Genomic DNA, 16,984 nt, shown 5'->3' with positions numbered 1-16,984 from the left:
AAAAGGAGATTCACAATGGCCAGACACTAATACTGATAACCTGGGGAGAACTGACAGGTAGGTGGCGATATCCCATTTTGGCAGACCACTGGTTTTCTCATTAGAAAATTGGTGGGAATGAAAACAGATGAGGGCTAAAGCAAGCATCAGATGTTTCTGCCGTCGTAGCGTGTAGCCTTGTTTCCAGCTACAGCACCTTCATTTTCTTTTAGGGAACTGCCCTCCCAACTTTGAAGTCTGTGTGGTTGGGGAGGGTTTAGCTCCACAAGAGGGGGTGCGAACCAGCCTGGGTCATCGGGTGTTGTGTCTCCTGACCATATGATTGATTCAGGGATGAACAAATGACCACAGCTTGTCCTTACAGCCAGTTGGCATCAGTCCTTGGGCTCTGGCTGGATTTAGTAAGTTTTCTTCTCATTGGGTTGCTAAGATGGTAGGATGTCATGTTAGAGGTGCCACTATCCACATCTGTCATCAACTGGGAAGCCCACCTAATGATGAAGTCCACACAAAGGGAAGCTGGCTGAGGGATAGGGACAGAATCCTGATGGCATAGCTTAGGCATTCAGATCCAGTTGTCTCTAAAGCCAGGGCTACCCTCTGGACTTTGTATTACACGAAGGGATAAATTATCCTTTTTTGCTTAAGCCAGTTTGAATTAGGCTTCTCTCACTTGTTGCCAAGAGTCCTGGTAAATATAGGACTATTCTGAGATCGTAAGAAGTAAGCAGATCTGTCTCCAAAAGTTGTCTGAGTGGGCTTATTATCCAGGGGTCTACAGTGATAACCATCATTTATTGCTGGATTTTGTGCTGTTTCTATGTATCATCTTCTGTAATCCTCATAACACCCTGTGAGGTATTATTGGTTTCATCTTAAGACCAATTACTGCTGAGACAGCTTAAGGAACTTTCTCAAGTCTATACAGCCAGTGGCAGGGCCAGGATTGGATTCCAGGCTGCTGTTTCCAATGTTTATGCTCTTAATTAGCATAACTTGTTAGTGAGGGCATTGGTGCCCAGTGATAAAAGGAGCACATTTGTTTTTCTCTCAGCACATGGACGGTACGAAGAGAAAACTTTACAACTAAATACCTTACCTTATGGCCTGTTTGTCCAACCTGACCTCATCCTAAAGAAACCAAATGGAAGGGCTGGACAGGAAAAAAGGTGCTTATCAGAGAGACTTGGAAATGAGTTTTGAAGTTCTTTTTAATATTTTAGCATAAGTTCTTGAAAATTTTGTCTTAAAAAAATTTTTTTTTTAATGTTTATTTACTTTTGAGAGGAAGACATAGAATGCGAGGAGAGGGGCAGAGAGAGAGAGAGGGAGACACAGAATCTGAAGCAGGCTCCAGACCCTGAACTGTCAGCACAGAGCCTCAAACTCATGAGCGGTGAGATCATGACCTGGGCTGAAGTTGGATGCCCAACCAACTGAGCTACCCAGGCTCCCCACCATGCCTTTTAAGTTTATTTATTCATCTTTTGAGAGAGAGAAGGAAAGAGAGAGAGCCAGGGCGAGCATGAGCAGAAGAGGGGTAGAGAGGGAGGGAGAGAAATCCCAAGCAGGCTCCTCGCTGTCAACGCAGAGCCCAATGTGGGGCTTGAACTTGAACTCTCCAATGACCGTGAGATCATGACCTGAGCCAAAACCAAGAGTCTGAGGCTTAACCGACTAAGCCACCCATGCGGCCCCCCGACCTCAGGTGATTTTGATGGTGGCTCAAGGATTACAAATTAAGAAATAGATGGATTTACTGTATTCTTGTCCCTAAATGAAAATGTTCTTCCATGTCCTGGAACTCTAAAGATTAATTACTCAATTGGTATCTGTTGCATTCCTCTGGTGCTATTGAGCTCTTTAAAAGAATGTACATAATCCTTAATAATTAGGCCTAGGAGAAGGAAATGAATAATAATTTCTAACAAATTTTGACAAAAGAGAAAAACCCAGATCTGCTTAAAATAATTACAGTTTCGGTGACAGGTGTGGGCACAAGTTCAATGCACTGATTTTCTGCTGATAACCATTATTAATGGAGTACATACAGTCTTCAGAACAAGGGCCTAAAGGGTGAACTCAGGCATGTTTGGGAAATTCTAGAAGGCCAGGCGGGCAGATTTTTGGTATTAGAATCCATCTAGGTAACTCCTCTCTGGTGTTTATGACTTGGCTAAAGTATATTCTCCTCTGGGAGGCTTCCTTCAATCTACTAAAACTGGGTTAGATGCCCTTATGTGGGATTCCTAGCACCGGTAGCAAGGACCAACCCTAAGCCCCCAGAGTTCTTACATACCACCCACACTGGTGCGGTTCTTCAAACACCTCAGAATTAACACTTCAAGGCCTTTGCCTGTGCGGTCAGTCACTTTTCACACGGTTAGCACCTTTTCCTTTCTTTCCTTTTTTTAAAGTTTACTTATCTTGAGAGAGTGTGAGTGGGGGAGGGGCAGAGAGAGAGGAGAAGAGAGAGAATCCTAAGCAGGTGCCATGCTCTCAGTGCGGAGCCTGACTCGGGGCTCGATCTCATGAACTGTGAGATCAGGACTTGAGTCGGTCACTGAACCAACTGAGCCAGCCGGGTGCCCCAAACCTTTTTCATTTTTTAGGTTTCAGCTTAAATGATATCTCAGAGAGACTTTCCTTATTGCTTCCCTAAAGAAGCATATGCAATACAAAATTAGGACTTGAAAAAAGGGGGGATAATGCCCCACTCCAAATTATAAAAGAATACATGCTTTTGCAAAGCATTTGGAAAGGAGAAAGAAAAAACACTCTGTTAATAAAACACTCCTGAAAACACCACCAACTGTTATAGAACCTTACAACATGCAGAACAATGGAATCTTGGTTACAACCCAGGATGACCCCTCTTGTGCCACGGTGCTCTTAAAAGCATTTCCAATTTGTCTTAAATTTCTAAGGAATATGACTATTTGTAGTTATGTTGGGATAAGGAAAACCTGGTAAAGTGAGCCATCTTCCTAAAATGTTCTGGTTGGCCAGAGTAGATTTTTGTGAAATAGTCTCTTTACTAATATTGCCTGCTCCAGATGAATTCATAATATTTAAGCAAAACAAAAATTGGGGCACCTGGGTGGCTCCGTCAGTTGAGCAACCAACTTCAACTCAGGTCATGATCTTGCGTTCGTGAGTTCGAGCCCCACATCGGAGCTCCCTGCTGTCAATGTGGAGCCTGCTTCGGATCCTTTGTCTTCCTCTCTCTGCCTTCCCCTGCGCGTGCTCTCTCTCAAAAATAAAAGAAACATTAAAACAAAACAAAACAAAAATAAAAGACCACAACTCCTGAGATATAGATGAAACTTTATTTGTACATAAAAAATTATACATCAGGAATTCTTTTCTAAAAAGTCTTTTATTGTTAAGCTCAAAATGAAAAGATTCAAAGAGGCAGTGTATAGCTCTTTGATTTTGTACATAATACAGTCACAGTTAAACAATTTTTTAAGCCACAAAAACATACACCTGTCCTATAATAGGAAATACATGACCTCTAACTGCATACTTAAATCTCATGATGCCATTCAAGGCCAAAGTAAAATTACTATCATGATAGAGGAGATTTGGCATTAATGTTAGCACAGGCACTATCTCTGACCACTTCTCTCTATGTTAATTCTTCTTCTCAGATACATTAACAGCGAATTGTTTTCTAACAATACTTAGTACCATGGAAGAAGTGAAAGAGACATGACAAGGACTCTTGTAAATAGTTAGAAAACTATCTCCCAAGATCACACATTTCTGAGTAATAATATTAACATTATCCACCCTATGTAAGAAATATAAAGTGTCATAATGTTTGGGGACCAAATAATTTATAGAATAAGTATTAATCTATTCTGGAGCATGTAAGCCTCAGTACCAGGTAAATCTCAACCTCACTTCTAAAACAAGTCGTTAATTCATAGAACCATTAAAATTTCAAGAGATAAATTAAATGTCAAATGGTTGCTACATCCAAACACGATTAAAAACTCTTAGTAAGACCATGGCTTTTTTTTTTTTTTTTTTTTTTGTGGTCACTAGTGGAAGCAACTAAATCTATCTGAGATGACAATTTATACAGGCAGACAAAAATCATATAATTTCAGATACACTGAACTTAGATATCACCTTCAACAATAAAGAAAGTTGGAGTATCTGCTTCACCTTTTGAACTTAGTATTGCTTTTTTCTTCTCCATCTTTTGTAAAGTTTATTTATTTATTTTCAGAGAGCTTGTGAGAGAAGAGAGAGGAAAGAGCGAGAGAGAGCGAGCGTGTGTACATGTGCGTGAAAGCAGGGGAGAGGCAGAGAGAGGGAGAGAGAGGATCCTAAATAGGCTCTGTGCTGTCAGCGCAGAGCCCAACTCAGGGCTCAACCTCATGAACCCGTGAGATCATGACCTGAGCCAAAGTCAAGTGTCAGACGTTTAACCAACTGAGCCACCCAAGCGCCCCTCTTCTTCATTTTTAAGTTTCAAAAGACATCATCGTTCTATAAAACTTGACCAAGAAATGTAGGTAATTAAAAAGTTCTTACTAGAAGATGTCAACAATGCCAATTTCCCTCCAGATGGATGGAGACTTGATTTAATTAGGCTTTTTACCATTTTGGAAGGGGGAGGGGCTGACATGAGCACCTTTGTATCCTGTGTAAATAGCAACTCTGTTCTTTTATTATCAGTGTTGTTATATTGGGCTTAATCTCTCAGAGGGACAAAAAACCCTCTGGTCTGGCCTTATGTTTTATTAAAATTGTCCTCAGGTGGCATGAAAGAGCATTACATCTAAAGCGGCAGTAAGCTGGCAACTTATGGAAGGCATTATGCAGAAAGAAAAGGTTTTTCTTCCTTTTGCTAAGGACAAAGACACTTCAAGGGTGAGAGAAAAAAATAGCAAATATGCAATACAGAAACATCCTATCCCTTTAAGACGAATAAAGCAAGGAAAAATAAGTAACCAATGGTGACATTTTTACTTTAAAAAATACCAAGTTTCCCTAAGACATAATGTTAGAAATTTATTTAAGGATGAGGAACTGGAAAACATTTCTTCATTTCACCAAGGAAAAAAATATAACCAAATTAAATGAGAGCAATGGATGCTTTTACACAAAGTTTTGTGTTCAGAACGCATTACCCACTAAAAATGACATCTTTAGTTCAATTTTGCTTAGACAAGAAGCTTTTTCGATTTCCTTAGGAGAATAATTCATCTTTTTTTTTTTTTTTTTAAAGTTTATTTATCTTTGAGAGAGAGCGAGAGCACGCGTGTGTGACCAGGGAAGGAGCAGAGAGAGAGGGAGAGAGAGAATCCCAAGCAGGCTCTGCACCGTCAGCACAGAGCCCAAATGTGGGGCTCAATCTCATGAACTGTGAGATCATGACCTGAGCCAAAGCCCAGCGCTTAACTGATTGAGCCACGCAGGCACCCCTAATTCATCTATTTAATAGCAACACTCCTCGAGTAGGCTATAATATCTTACACTGGTATTATAAGAGAGTAAAGAAGACTGATTTGTGCCATAATCTGAACAGTTCACTCAATTTTCATAACGCCTAAAAAAACCCTAGGAATCAGAATTTTTTCCATTAAAACCCCACACTTCCCACCTAGTCTCTGGTTTGTGTTCTTTTTCCCCACAGAAAACAAAACTCCTTATACTTCATCAAAACTAGGACACAGAACTAGTGAACAATTAGAATTACTCTGTAAGAAAACATAATTTAGAGGACTTGGATTTAGGCCTTAACTATTTAGAATGCTCTATTTGACATTTTAAGAAACAGTACCTAAAGCATTACAAACTAATATACTCTCATTAGAGTGGTTATGATTAGAGTTTCCATTTATATTTTTGCATTCAGGGCTAATTTTGATTTTTTAAAAAAAATATTCATGATTGATATAAAATATCAGTCCCCAATAAATTAGCTAAAATCTGTTAAATACAAATGGGTTAAGTTAGATCATCTCAAAGCAAAGTTCAAAGACTTAGAAAGCTTTGATTGAGACCCATAGAGACCAAGTCCTAGGCTTCACACTGTTAATGGTTAATGGCATATTTTGTCCCTCAGATTGCCTCCCCTAGAAATACTTATTAAAGTTGGAAAAATCGAAATAGTTTTTCCTTAGCACATGAGATAATGCAGAGGTCCCTCTTTCTGACTTAAAAACCAACCAACCAACCAACCAACCAACCAACCAATGAAAAAACAAAAACCCAAACAACAAACAAAAAGCCCCGTTTGCCCAAACAAGCAAAATGTTAACAGGACAAAACCTCCAAACCCTCTATTTGTAAATGTGCATTCACTGGCTGAAGTTTAGAGGGAAAACACAAATAACTTCCAATTCATGGATTTACTGCAAGGACCTGACACACTTACTCCAGGGCAGGTTAATAGTATCTCACAAGGAAGTCTAAGCTCTTGTGGAGATTTAGCAGATAGTCCTGACCAGACCTTAGAGGGTACTTAAGAGACGTCACACAAATTAGGAGATGGGGGGAAATCCTCAAAATAATTACTTGAAGAAAAGCCCACACTTCATCAGAAGCCAAAAGCACATGAAATTCTATTCCACGTAAGAAATACTGACTTTAGGTTTCCACGTGACTTTAAAGGACAACGTAAAGGAGAGCACAAGGTAAGTTTGTATGGTTTTTAAGACTAAAATAATCTCCAATCTTAAACTCAAAACAAAGGAATGAAGGTGGACAGACAGATAATAGAGTATTCTTCAACTTTTCTTCATTGCACAGGGAAATCCCCCTGCAGTAAGAATAAGAAAGTTCAGTAAGTTGGAAAATATTTCTAACTTTAACTATATTTTCCTTTATTATTTTTAAGATTTTATTATTTTTTAAAGTTTATTTATTTTGAGAGAGAGAGAGAGAGCAGGGGAGGGGCAGACAGAGGGAAAGAGACAACCCCAAGCAGGCTCTGTGTGACCAGTGCAGAGCCCAACACGGGGCTTAAACCCACGAACTTTGAGATCATGACCTGAGCCCAAATCAAGAGTAAGAGGCTTAACTGCCTGAGCCACCCAGGCACACCAAGATTTTATTTTTAAGTAACCTCTACACCCAGCGTAGAGCTCAAACTCACAACCCTGAGATCAAGAGTCACATACTCCACTGACTGAGCCAGCCGGGCACTCCTGTATTTTCCTTTAAAGCCACAATTCAATATTGATGTAGGTTTCATACAATTAAAAATGATAAAGGTTTTAAGAAGCAACCTCAGCTTTTACATAATTCCTTAATCACCATTATGAGCCCTTGTCAGATTGGGATATGGATGAAGGATGCAATCATTTTGAACCTTAACTCATAGAGAAGCTTTCAAAGCACTAAACACTTTCTATGATCGTATTTAACACAGAGACTACAAACACATTTCCTTTGTCCATTCTTTAAAAAAGCATGCATATTGGGGTACCTGGGTGGCTAAGCAGGTTAAGCATCTGACTCTTGATTTTGGCTCAGGTAGTGATCTCATGGTTTATGGGTTTGAGCCCTGTGTCACCGCACAGCCTGCTTGGGATCTTCTCTCTGTCTCTCAAAATAAATAAACTTAAAAAAAAAAAACAAAAAAAACCCATGCACATTTACCCCAGCCTCAAACCACTCTTTCCTTTGCCATTTCTTCTAAACTAAACTTAAATTTTAGTGTCTTTAATGGCAATGCCTGGTTAGGTTATTATGAGGACAAGGCTACTTTTCCAGTAAACTACATTTTTTATCACACAAGGCTGAATATTAAAAAAAAAAATCACCGTTTACTTATAGAAAAAGATTTTAAGGTTTATAATCTACTTTATTATAAAAGGGAATAGATTTTTACATGCAATCATTTACGGACAACAGATTATATAGAAAAGTTCAAGTTCATCAGTTTGAAACTATACCTCACTGAAGTATACTTACTTATAAAAACATACTGCCTTTGCCGTGTGAAAATCTGGTGTTTAGTTCTCTAGATTTCTTTATCAGGGCTTTTTTCTGAGCTTCATCAAACTGATTAACTTTGAGATCCTTATCACGATCAAATGGTATTCGTTCTTGGGGCTTATTTTTCTCTTCAGCAGCCTTAGTCTTTAATTTCTTATGATGAATGTCCATAAGCGATTCTGATCTTTTTGATTCCTGGGGAGAGCAGGAGAGTAGAAGTGAAAATCTTTGTTGGTACAGATTATGGGCAGAATATGATCATGAACAAAATGATTAAGCAGTGATGACGAACACTAGAGAGGGCTTTTCACAAACCCTAACAATTTTTGCCAAAACCAAGACAGCATCTATGAAGCAAATACGTAGCAGGGGCAAATTCAATCAGCCAAAATAAAGGTATCTACTAACTACCGCCACACACACTCACAAGCAAGACAGAGGGGGAACACATGTTTAAGTAACCATAATGAGAAGCATCCTGCGATGTGCCACAAAGTCCAAACCAACAACACGGCTGAGAGAGGAAGAGCAAGTCCATCGTTGCCTAGGAGCCTGGTTAGAGTTTCACGGATGCGTGGGTCTGTGAAACCCGAACGAGCGGATGGGAATAGGAAGGGCCCTGCCAGGCTGAAGCGATTACAAGGGCAAACCAGAAAAGTAATGGCATGGAAGCGATCAAATTCAAGGCCTGTTCAGGATATACAGTGGCATATTCCATATGCTAACAGAGTTCTGTTCCTTTCAGTTTTGTTCTTTCTCCAACATCCCTTATTTTCTTTCTTCTTAGCTGGGACAGGTGCTTACATTTTCAAATATATCTAGTAGGATGAGGTCTGGGCAAAGGCAACTGGCTTCATCAATTAGAGATTCATTGTAGACGTCTCAGTATTGACTGAAGTACAAGACAGAAGGGCCCTAGACTGAAGAAGCAGGGAGTGGAAAGCAGCAGCAGAGGTAGGCAGTGTAGACCGGCAGCTTGCAAAGTGGGGCACGGGGCATATGCGGGCCCGGGGGCTACAGAGAGTGGATTACACATGGTGGGAAGGTATGGCTAATTTTAAGATTATCCACCCACAACTCTCAACTTCTTCATGTAACCTCACTTCAAATTGATTTGGTTGATGATGCATCTTTTTATCTCTCTAAAAAAAATTTTTTTTAACGTTTATTCATTTTTGAGAGAGAGAGACAGAGCACAAGTGGGGGAGCAGCAGAGAGAGAGGGAGACACAGAATCCGAAGCAGGCTCCTGGTTCTCAGCTGTCAGCACAGAGCCTAACGCAGGGCTCGAACTCGCTGACTGAGTGATCGTGACCTGAGCTGAAGTCAGATGCCCAATGGACCGAGCCCCCCAGGCACCCCTCTTTTTATCTTGATCTCTCCCCTTTTATTATAGCCCTCTGCCACTGAACAAGGGAGAGGCCTCTCAGAATCTCCCTGTAAGAATACTGCCTAGGAGAGCAAGTCTCCATGGTTCCAAACAAAAAATGTGAAATACTGGCACGAGGGAACTTCCTCTGACTGAGGAACTGTAAGCCCAGGAGGGCTCTGTGTTCTGTGTCTGAAACAAATTTCTCTTAAGTGTGTGGTGTCCCTCGGAAATTGATGTTTTGCTTTTTGTTGGAATGATCTGTGTGCAGACACTGAATAGACGGGCAATGGAAGAAAGGGCAAGTTTTGCTTAGCAACCACCTCTCTTCCAGGCCCTACCTTGTTAAAAAATGTGAGAGCAAAGAAGTAAAAAGAGCTCTGTGAAAGCAACAGAAAAAGGCGTTGGTAAGAAACGTCAAAAATGGTAGCATCTTATTTCATCCAGGAGACAAACTCATGATATCTATCTACTTTAGAACTCAGAAGTGCCACTGGAATAATCAGGAACACATCTATTTGAATGGAAAAATGAAGTGAGAGTTTCTGCTAGAAAGTAAGTCTTACTTGGCTGATTTGACAAATCAGAACTGACTTTGTCAATTAGGTTATATGGTAGTTATTCCCTATCAATTGAATAAGCTCAATCTGGAGCTGCAGGTTTTAGCAGAATGTACAAAAGATATTATGTTAGTTGAGTATTTATTTGAATCACCACTATTTCCATCTTCTTAATCCCTCTCACTCATTTCATAAATCTTGGTCAAATCTTTTAGAAAAAAATAGATGTGCAAGTCAAATGCTTTCTAATTCTTTATTTTCAGGAAAAGTGAAGGAAATTTAAAACATTCATTAGTTATTGCTAAGAAAAAATAAGCTCCCAATACATAGAGCGTGGAGAAATAGGAACTTAAGTTCTGGATTGAGAAAAATCTGGGTTGCAATGGTGGTCCTGCTAGTTTCAACACTGGTAACCTTGGGCAAACAATTTGAACTTCGTTTTATCAGATGTAAAATGGTAGTAATCATTTTCAAATATTTGGCTGGGGAGGAGTTAAATGACATAATTAAAAAGGATTTAGTACAGTGTCAGGTATATAAGACTCACTCATAAATGCCATGTGTCAGATATAATGACCATTTACTATAATTTAATCTTCACATTACCTCCACAAACCAAAAGGTGTTCTCATTATATAGATCCAGAAAGAAAAATTAAGAAAATAAAGTAACTGGACCAGTGTGAAAAATACTGAAGGAGGTCCTAATGAGTTGACAGTTGAGAGATCATTAATGATTTCTGTTAATAGATCACTATGAAGTTTAAGTAAATAACTCAGAAATTGTTTAAAGAATTGAATGGAGGGGCACCCGAGTGGCTCCAGTCAGTTAAGCGTCTGACTTCAGCTCAGGTCATGATCTCACAGTTTGTAAGTTCGAGCCCCACATCAGGCTCTGTGCTGACAGTTCGGAGCCCGGAGCCTGCTTCAGATTCTAGGTCTCCTCCTCTCTCTGCCCTCCCCTGCTCATGCTCTGTGTCTCTCTGTCTCTCAACAATAAATAAACGTTAAAAATTAAAAAAAAAAAAAAAAAAAAAAAAAAAAGAATTGAATGGATCGCTATAATGAACTGCATTCCATTCTCATCCACTTCTTTATGTAAACATGATTCCTTCCTTCCTTCCTTCCTTCCTTCCTTCCTTCCTTCCTTCCTTAAACTACAAACTGAAAACATTACATGAATACATGAAAAAATCCTACAAAAAGCCTATAAAAAGGATTTTATATAACTATACATTATACAACAGAATGGAATATTTCTAAGGGCAGATGTACAGAAAAACACTGAGGTAAAAAGGAAGACATATAAAAGAATGAGAAACAAGAAAGAAAATATAAGAAGAGCATTGAAGGATACAAAAAAAGAAAAGCTTATATATTTTATTCTTACTCACATTGTAGGAGGACACCTGCTCAGCCAATCTCTTTTCCCTTCCTGACAATATATGTTCTTCATCCTTCTTATTGAATGACTTCCTTGCTTCTTGTGTTTCCTGAAGAATGAACACAGGTTGTTAACACATTACTGAACCATATAGTTAAGGGAAAAAAAATACTATTATTTTTACTCAGATTGACTAAATAAGAGACTAAAGTAAGTTTGTTGAATCTTTTCCACTAGGAATATGAATAGAGTTGGTAAGGGATCAGTTCATGTTCTACTCAGTGATTTTCTTGAAAACAAGAAGAAAACCTATTCAGATCAATAGAAAAACTCATTTACTTAGTTGTGTATGTCAAACTCACAAAGGAGTTTGACAAATAATGATGAATTGTAGGAGAGGAAATTAGGCTTTAAAAGAAATCTGAGAGGGGCACCTGGCTGGCTCAGTGGGTAGATCATGTGACTTTTTGAGCTCAGGGTTGTAAGTCTGAGCTCCACCTTGGATATACAGATTACTTAAAAATAAAGCCTTAAAAAAATAGAAAAGAAATTTTACATTATCTGTTTTTGAAAGTAGTAATATCATTCTTGAGGGAAAAAAATAAAGAAAAAGAAAAGGTTTACAGTTTGGAAAAGAAATAATAAAACTATCTTTATTCACGGATGACATGACTATTTATGTAGAAAACTCCAAAGCATCCATGAAAATACTCCTGGAACTAATAAGAAAGTACACTAGATCAAAGCTGCAGGATACAAGGTCAATATACAAAAGAATCCAACAACGAACAACTGGGATTCGAAATTAAAAAAAAAAAATTAACAATAGTGTATACACAAGATGAAGTACTTAGATTTCCAACAAATTTTAATTAGAAAAAAAAAAATTCTAGAGAATACAGTCCCAACCAGGGATGAGAAAAGCCCACATAAAAACAATTTAAAAGCACTGTTCTCAAAGCATTTAAAAAAAAATTTTTTTTTAACCTTTATTTATTTTTGAGACAGAGAGAGACAGAGCATGAATGGGGGAGGGTCAGAGAGAGGGAGACACAGAATCCGAAACAGGCTCCAGGCTCTGAGCTCTCAGCACAGAGCCTGACGCGGGGCTCGAACTCATGGACCACGAGATCACGACCTGAGCTGAAGTCGGACGCTCAACCGACTGAGCCACCCAGGCGCCCCTCTCAAAGCATATTTTAATATTGTTGTTATCTGCTTAAGAAAACCAAAAAGGTCATCTATAATGTTTATCTTGATAATATACAAAACAGGAGCTCCTAGCGGGCTCAGTTGGTAGAACACATGACTCTTCATCTTAGGGTTTGAGTTCAAGCCCCACTTTGGGTGTGGAGCCTACTTAAAACACATGTACAAAACAACACTGCATTTGCTAAAGTATGTTAAAAACATAGGCATAGCTCAGTTCTTATTTTCTCATAAAAATTTTCCTAGAAAACATGCTTTCGTTTATTAATATTAAGGGGAAAATGATATTATGGTAAAATGGCGATAAAAACCTGACCATTTAATATTTAAGAGTTAACAGATCTAATCAAGACTGGGAGGTAAGGTAATAATAGATGTCAGCGAATTTTATGTATTTATTTATTTTAAAACAACATTTATTTATTTTGAGAGAAAAAGTGTCCGAGCGGGGAAGGGACAGTGAGAGAGGGAGAGAGAGAATTCCAAATGGACTGTGCTGTCAGGAAGAAGCCCAACATGGGGCTTAATCTCACAAACCATGAGATCATGACCTGAACTGAAATCAAGAGGCAGAGGCTTAACTGAGCCACCCAGGTTAGCCACCCTCTACCTAACATTTAAAGAAGAATTAATACCTATTCTCAAACTATTCCAAAAAACAGAAAAGAAAACTTCCAAATTCATTCCATGAAGCCAACATTACCCTGATACCAAAACCAAATAAAGACACCACTAAAAAAGAGAACTATAAGCCAATATCCCTGATGAACACAGATGTAAAAATTCTCAATAAAATACTAGCAAACTGAATCCAACAATACATGAGAAAAATCATTCACTACGATCAAGTGAGATTTATTCCTGGGTTGCAAAGGTGGCTCAGTATTTGCAAATCAATCAGGGTGAGACATCACATTAATAAAAGAAAGGGTAAGAACCATATGATCATTTCAATAGATGCAGAAAAAGCATCTGAGAAAGTACAACATCCATTCGTGATAAAAATCCTCAAGAAAGTAGGTTTAGAGGGAACATAACCTCAACATAATAAAGGCCATCTATGAAAAACCCACAGCTAAGATCACCCTAAATGGGGAAAACAGAGATTTTCCTCTACTGTCAGGAGTAAGACAGGGTTGTCCACTCTCACCACTGTTGTTCAACACAGCAATCAGACAGCAAAAAGAAGTAAAAGGTATCCAAATCGGCAAGGAAGAAGTGAAATTTTCACTCTTTGCAGATGACATGATATTCTATATAGAAAACCCAAAAGACTCCACCAAAAAACTGAACTGATAAATGAATTTAGTAAAGTTGCATAGTACAAAATCAATGTGTAGAAATCTGTTGCATTTGTATACACTAACAATGAAGCAAGAAAAAGAGGAATTAAGGAATTAATCCCATGTACAACTGCAGACAAAAAAGTAAGATACCTAGGAATAAACCTAACCAAAGAGGTGAAAAACTTGTGCTCTGAAAACTATAGAACACTGATGAAAAAAATTCAAGATGACACAAAGAAATGGAAAGACATTCCAGGCTCCTAGATTGGAAGAACAAATATTACTACCCAAAGTAATCTACACATTTAATGCAATCCTTATCACAATACCAACAGCATTTTTCATGGAGCTCGAACAAACATTCCTAAAATTTGTACGGAACCACAGAAGACTCCGAAGAGCCAGAGCAACCTTGAAAGAAAAACAAAAACAAAAACAAAAACAAAAACAAAGCTGGAGGCATCACAACTCCAGACTTCAAGTTCTTCAAGTTATACTACAAAGCTGTAGTAATCAAAACAGTATGGTACTGGCACAAACATAGACACCTAGATCAATGGAACGGAACAGAAATCACAGAAATGAACCCACAAATATATGGTCAATTAATCTTCGACAAAGCAGGAAAGAATATCCAATGGGAAAAGGAATGTCTCTTTAACAAATGGTGCTGAGAAAACTGGATAGCCACATGAAATAGAATTAGCCTGAACCACTGTCTTACACCAAACACAAACGTAAATCCAAAATGGATTAAAGACCTAAATGGGAGACCTGAAGCCATAAAAATCCTAGAAGAGGGGTGCCTGGGTGGCTCAGCCGGTTGAGCGTCCAATTCTTGATTTTGTCTCGGGTCAAGATCCTAAGGGTCATGGGATTGAGCCCCACGTTAGGCTCTATGCTGAGCATGGAGCCTACTTAAGATTCTCTCTCTTTCTTTGCCCCATTTCCTTGCTCTCATGCTCTCTCTAAAAATAAATAAATGAAATGAAATGAAGTGAAATGAAATGAAATGAAATGAAATAAAATAAAATACTCTAGAAGAGAACACAAGCAGTAACTTCTTAGACACTGGTCTCAGCAACTTCTTCTAGATATGTTGTAAGGGAAACAAAATAAAAAACTACCGGAACGACATCAAAATAAAAAACTTCTGCACAGCGAAGGAAACAATCAACAAAACTAAAAGGCAACCTATGGAATGGGAGAAGATATTTGAAAATGGCATATTGGATAAAGAGTTAGTATCCAAAACCTATACAGAAATTATCAAACGCAACACCCCAAAACTAAATAATCCAATTAAAAAATGGGCAGAAGACATACAGATGGCCGGCCAACAGATACATGAAAACATGCTCACCATCACTTATCATCAGGGAAATACAAATCAAATCCACGTGATATTCCACACCTGTAAGAATGGCTGAAATCAACAACACAACAAACAACAAATGTTGGTGAAGATGTGGAGAAAGGGGAACTCTCTTACACCATTGGTGGCCCGTTGGTGGGAGTGCAAACTGGTGCAGCCACTGTGGAAAACAGTATGAAGGTTCCTCAGAAAGGTAAAAATAGAACTACCCTATAATCTGGCAATTGCACTAGGTATTTATCCAAAGAATACAAAAATAATAATTTGAAGGGATACATGCACCCTGATGTTTATAGGAGCCAAACTATGGAAACAGTCCAAGTTTCCATCAATTGATGAATGGATAAAGATGTGGTATATATATATAAATGGAAAATTGCCCAGCCATAAAAAAAGAATGAAATCTTGCCATTTGCAACAACATGGATGGAGCTAGAGAGTATTATGCTAAGCGAAATAGGTCTGTGAAAGACAAACACCATTATGATTTCACTCATAATGCAATTTTTTTTTTTAACGTTTATTTATTTTTGAGACAGAGAGAGACAGAGCATGAACGGGGGAGCGGCAGAGAGAGAGGGAGACACAGAATCCGAAGCAGGCTCCAGGCTCTGAGCCATCAGCCCAGAGCCTGACGCGGGGCTTGAACTCACGGACCGCGAGATCGTGACCTGAGCTGAAGTCGGATGCCTAACCGACTGAGCCACCCAGGCGCCCCACTCATAATGCAATTTAAGAAATAAATGAGCAAATGAGAAAAAAAAAAAAAAAAAAAAAAAGAGAGGCAAACCAAGAAACAGACTTTTAACTATAGAGAACAAACTGATGTTACCAGAAGGGAAGTGGGTGTTGGGATGGGTTAAATAGGTGATGGGGATTAAGGAGGGCAATTGTGAGCACCAGGCACTGTATGGAAGTGGTGAATCACTATATTGTATACACTGTATGGTTAACGAACTAGAATTTTTTTTTTTTTAATGTTTATTTATTTTTGAGACAGAGAGAGACAGAGCATGAACGGGGGAGGGTCACAGAGAGAAGGAGACACAGAATCTGAAACAGGCTCCAGGCTCTGAGCTGTCAGCACAGAGCCTGACGCGGGGCTCGAACCCATGAACCGTGAGATCATGACCTGAGCCGAAGTCGGACGCTTAACCGACTGAGCCACCCAGGCGCCCCACGAACTAGAATTTAAATAAAAGCTTAAAAAAAAGATGGCATCATAAGAAACAAAAATGGAAAGATGGAGAAAGTCTGTCAAAAAGGAAATTTAGCTAAGATCTGTGACAAAAATTACTCATAAACTTTACACAGAATGAAATACACAAGAAAATGAATGGCTCTCCGATACTGTATAGTTTATACCATAAATATGAGTCTGTGGTACTATATGCTACTTTTTAAAGTTTTTATTTATTTTGAGAGAGAGAGAGAGAGAGAGAGAGAGAGAGAGAGAGAGAGGAAGAACAAGCCTTTGACAGAGAAGGAAAGAAAGAATCCCAAGCAGGCTCTGCACTGTCAGTGCAGAGCCCGATGTGGGGCCTAAACTCACAAACCATGAGATCATGACCTGAGCCAAAATCAAGAGTCGGATGCTTAACCGACTAAGCCACCCAGGCGCCTCTGTGGTACTATATGCTAAATATAGTAACCCATAAAATTGAAGGAGTATTAATAATCCTTTTATGAATTTGCTGTAGAACTGAACAAAACACTTTCAAGTACTGAAAAGAAAAAGATCTGAAGAACTTAATCATAGGTCCTAAAATCACTGGGTTGTCTAATTTCCATTTGCTCCATTTTTCTGATATTTTCCTCAGAAGAAGAGTCCCTCCATATCT

The 16,984-nt window shown here is 38.7% G+C and overlaps 1 protein-coding gene across 6 annotated transcripts in view; it reads right to left on the bottom strand.

Annotated features, from left to right (window-relative positions):
* GPALPP1 (GPALPP motifs containing 1) overlaps positions 1-16,984 on the bottom strand; it is a 63,642-nt gene that overhangs the window by 32,825 nt on the left and 13,833 nt on the right. For 3 of the 6 annotated variants that reach the window (XR_009248806.1, XR_009248810.1, XR_009248813.1), the window contains exons 7-9: positions 11,284-11,382; positions 7,939-8,157; positions 3,097-3,252 (exon numbers count right to left, since the gene is read on the bottom strand). Coding sequence is in view for 2 of the 6 variants with exons in the window: in XM_058684854.1 (XP_058540837.1) it covers positions 7,939-8,157; positions 11,284-11,382 (318 nt within the window). In the remaining 4 variants the exon portion in view is untranslated. Of the gene's footprint in view, positions 1-3,045; positions 3,253-3,310; positions 6,782-7,938; positions 8,158-11,283; positions 11,383-16,984 lie in introns of those variants that run through there. The other 3 variants (XM_058684854.1, XM_058684833.1, XR_009248809.1) reach the window with 3 other exon arrangements.

The sequence above is a fragment of the Neofelis nebulosa genome, chromosome 1 (genome assembly GCF_028018385.1).
Source record: "Neofelis nebulosa isolate mNeoNeb1 chromosome 1, mNeoNeb1.pri, whole genome shotgun sequence".
In the NCBI taxonomy this organism is placed as follows: Eukaryota; Metazoa; Chordata; class Mammalia; order Carnivora; family Felidae; genus Neofelis; species Neofelis nebulosa.
The sequence above is the reverse complement of the archived record's forward strand: the minus strand, read 5'-3'. Positions and strand labels throughout refer to the sequence as shown.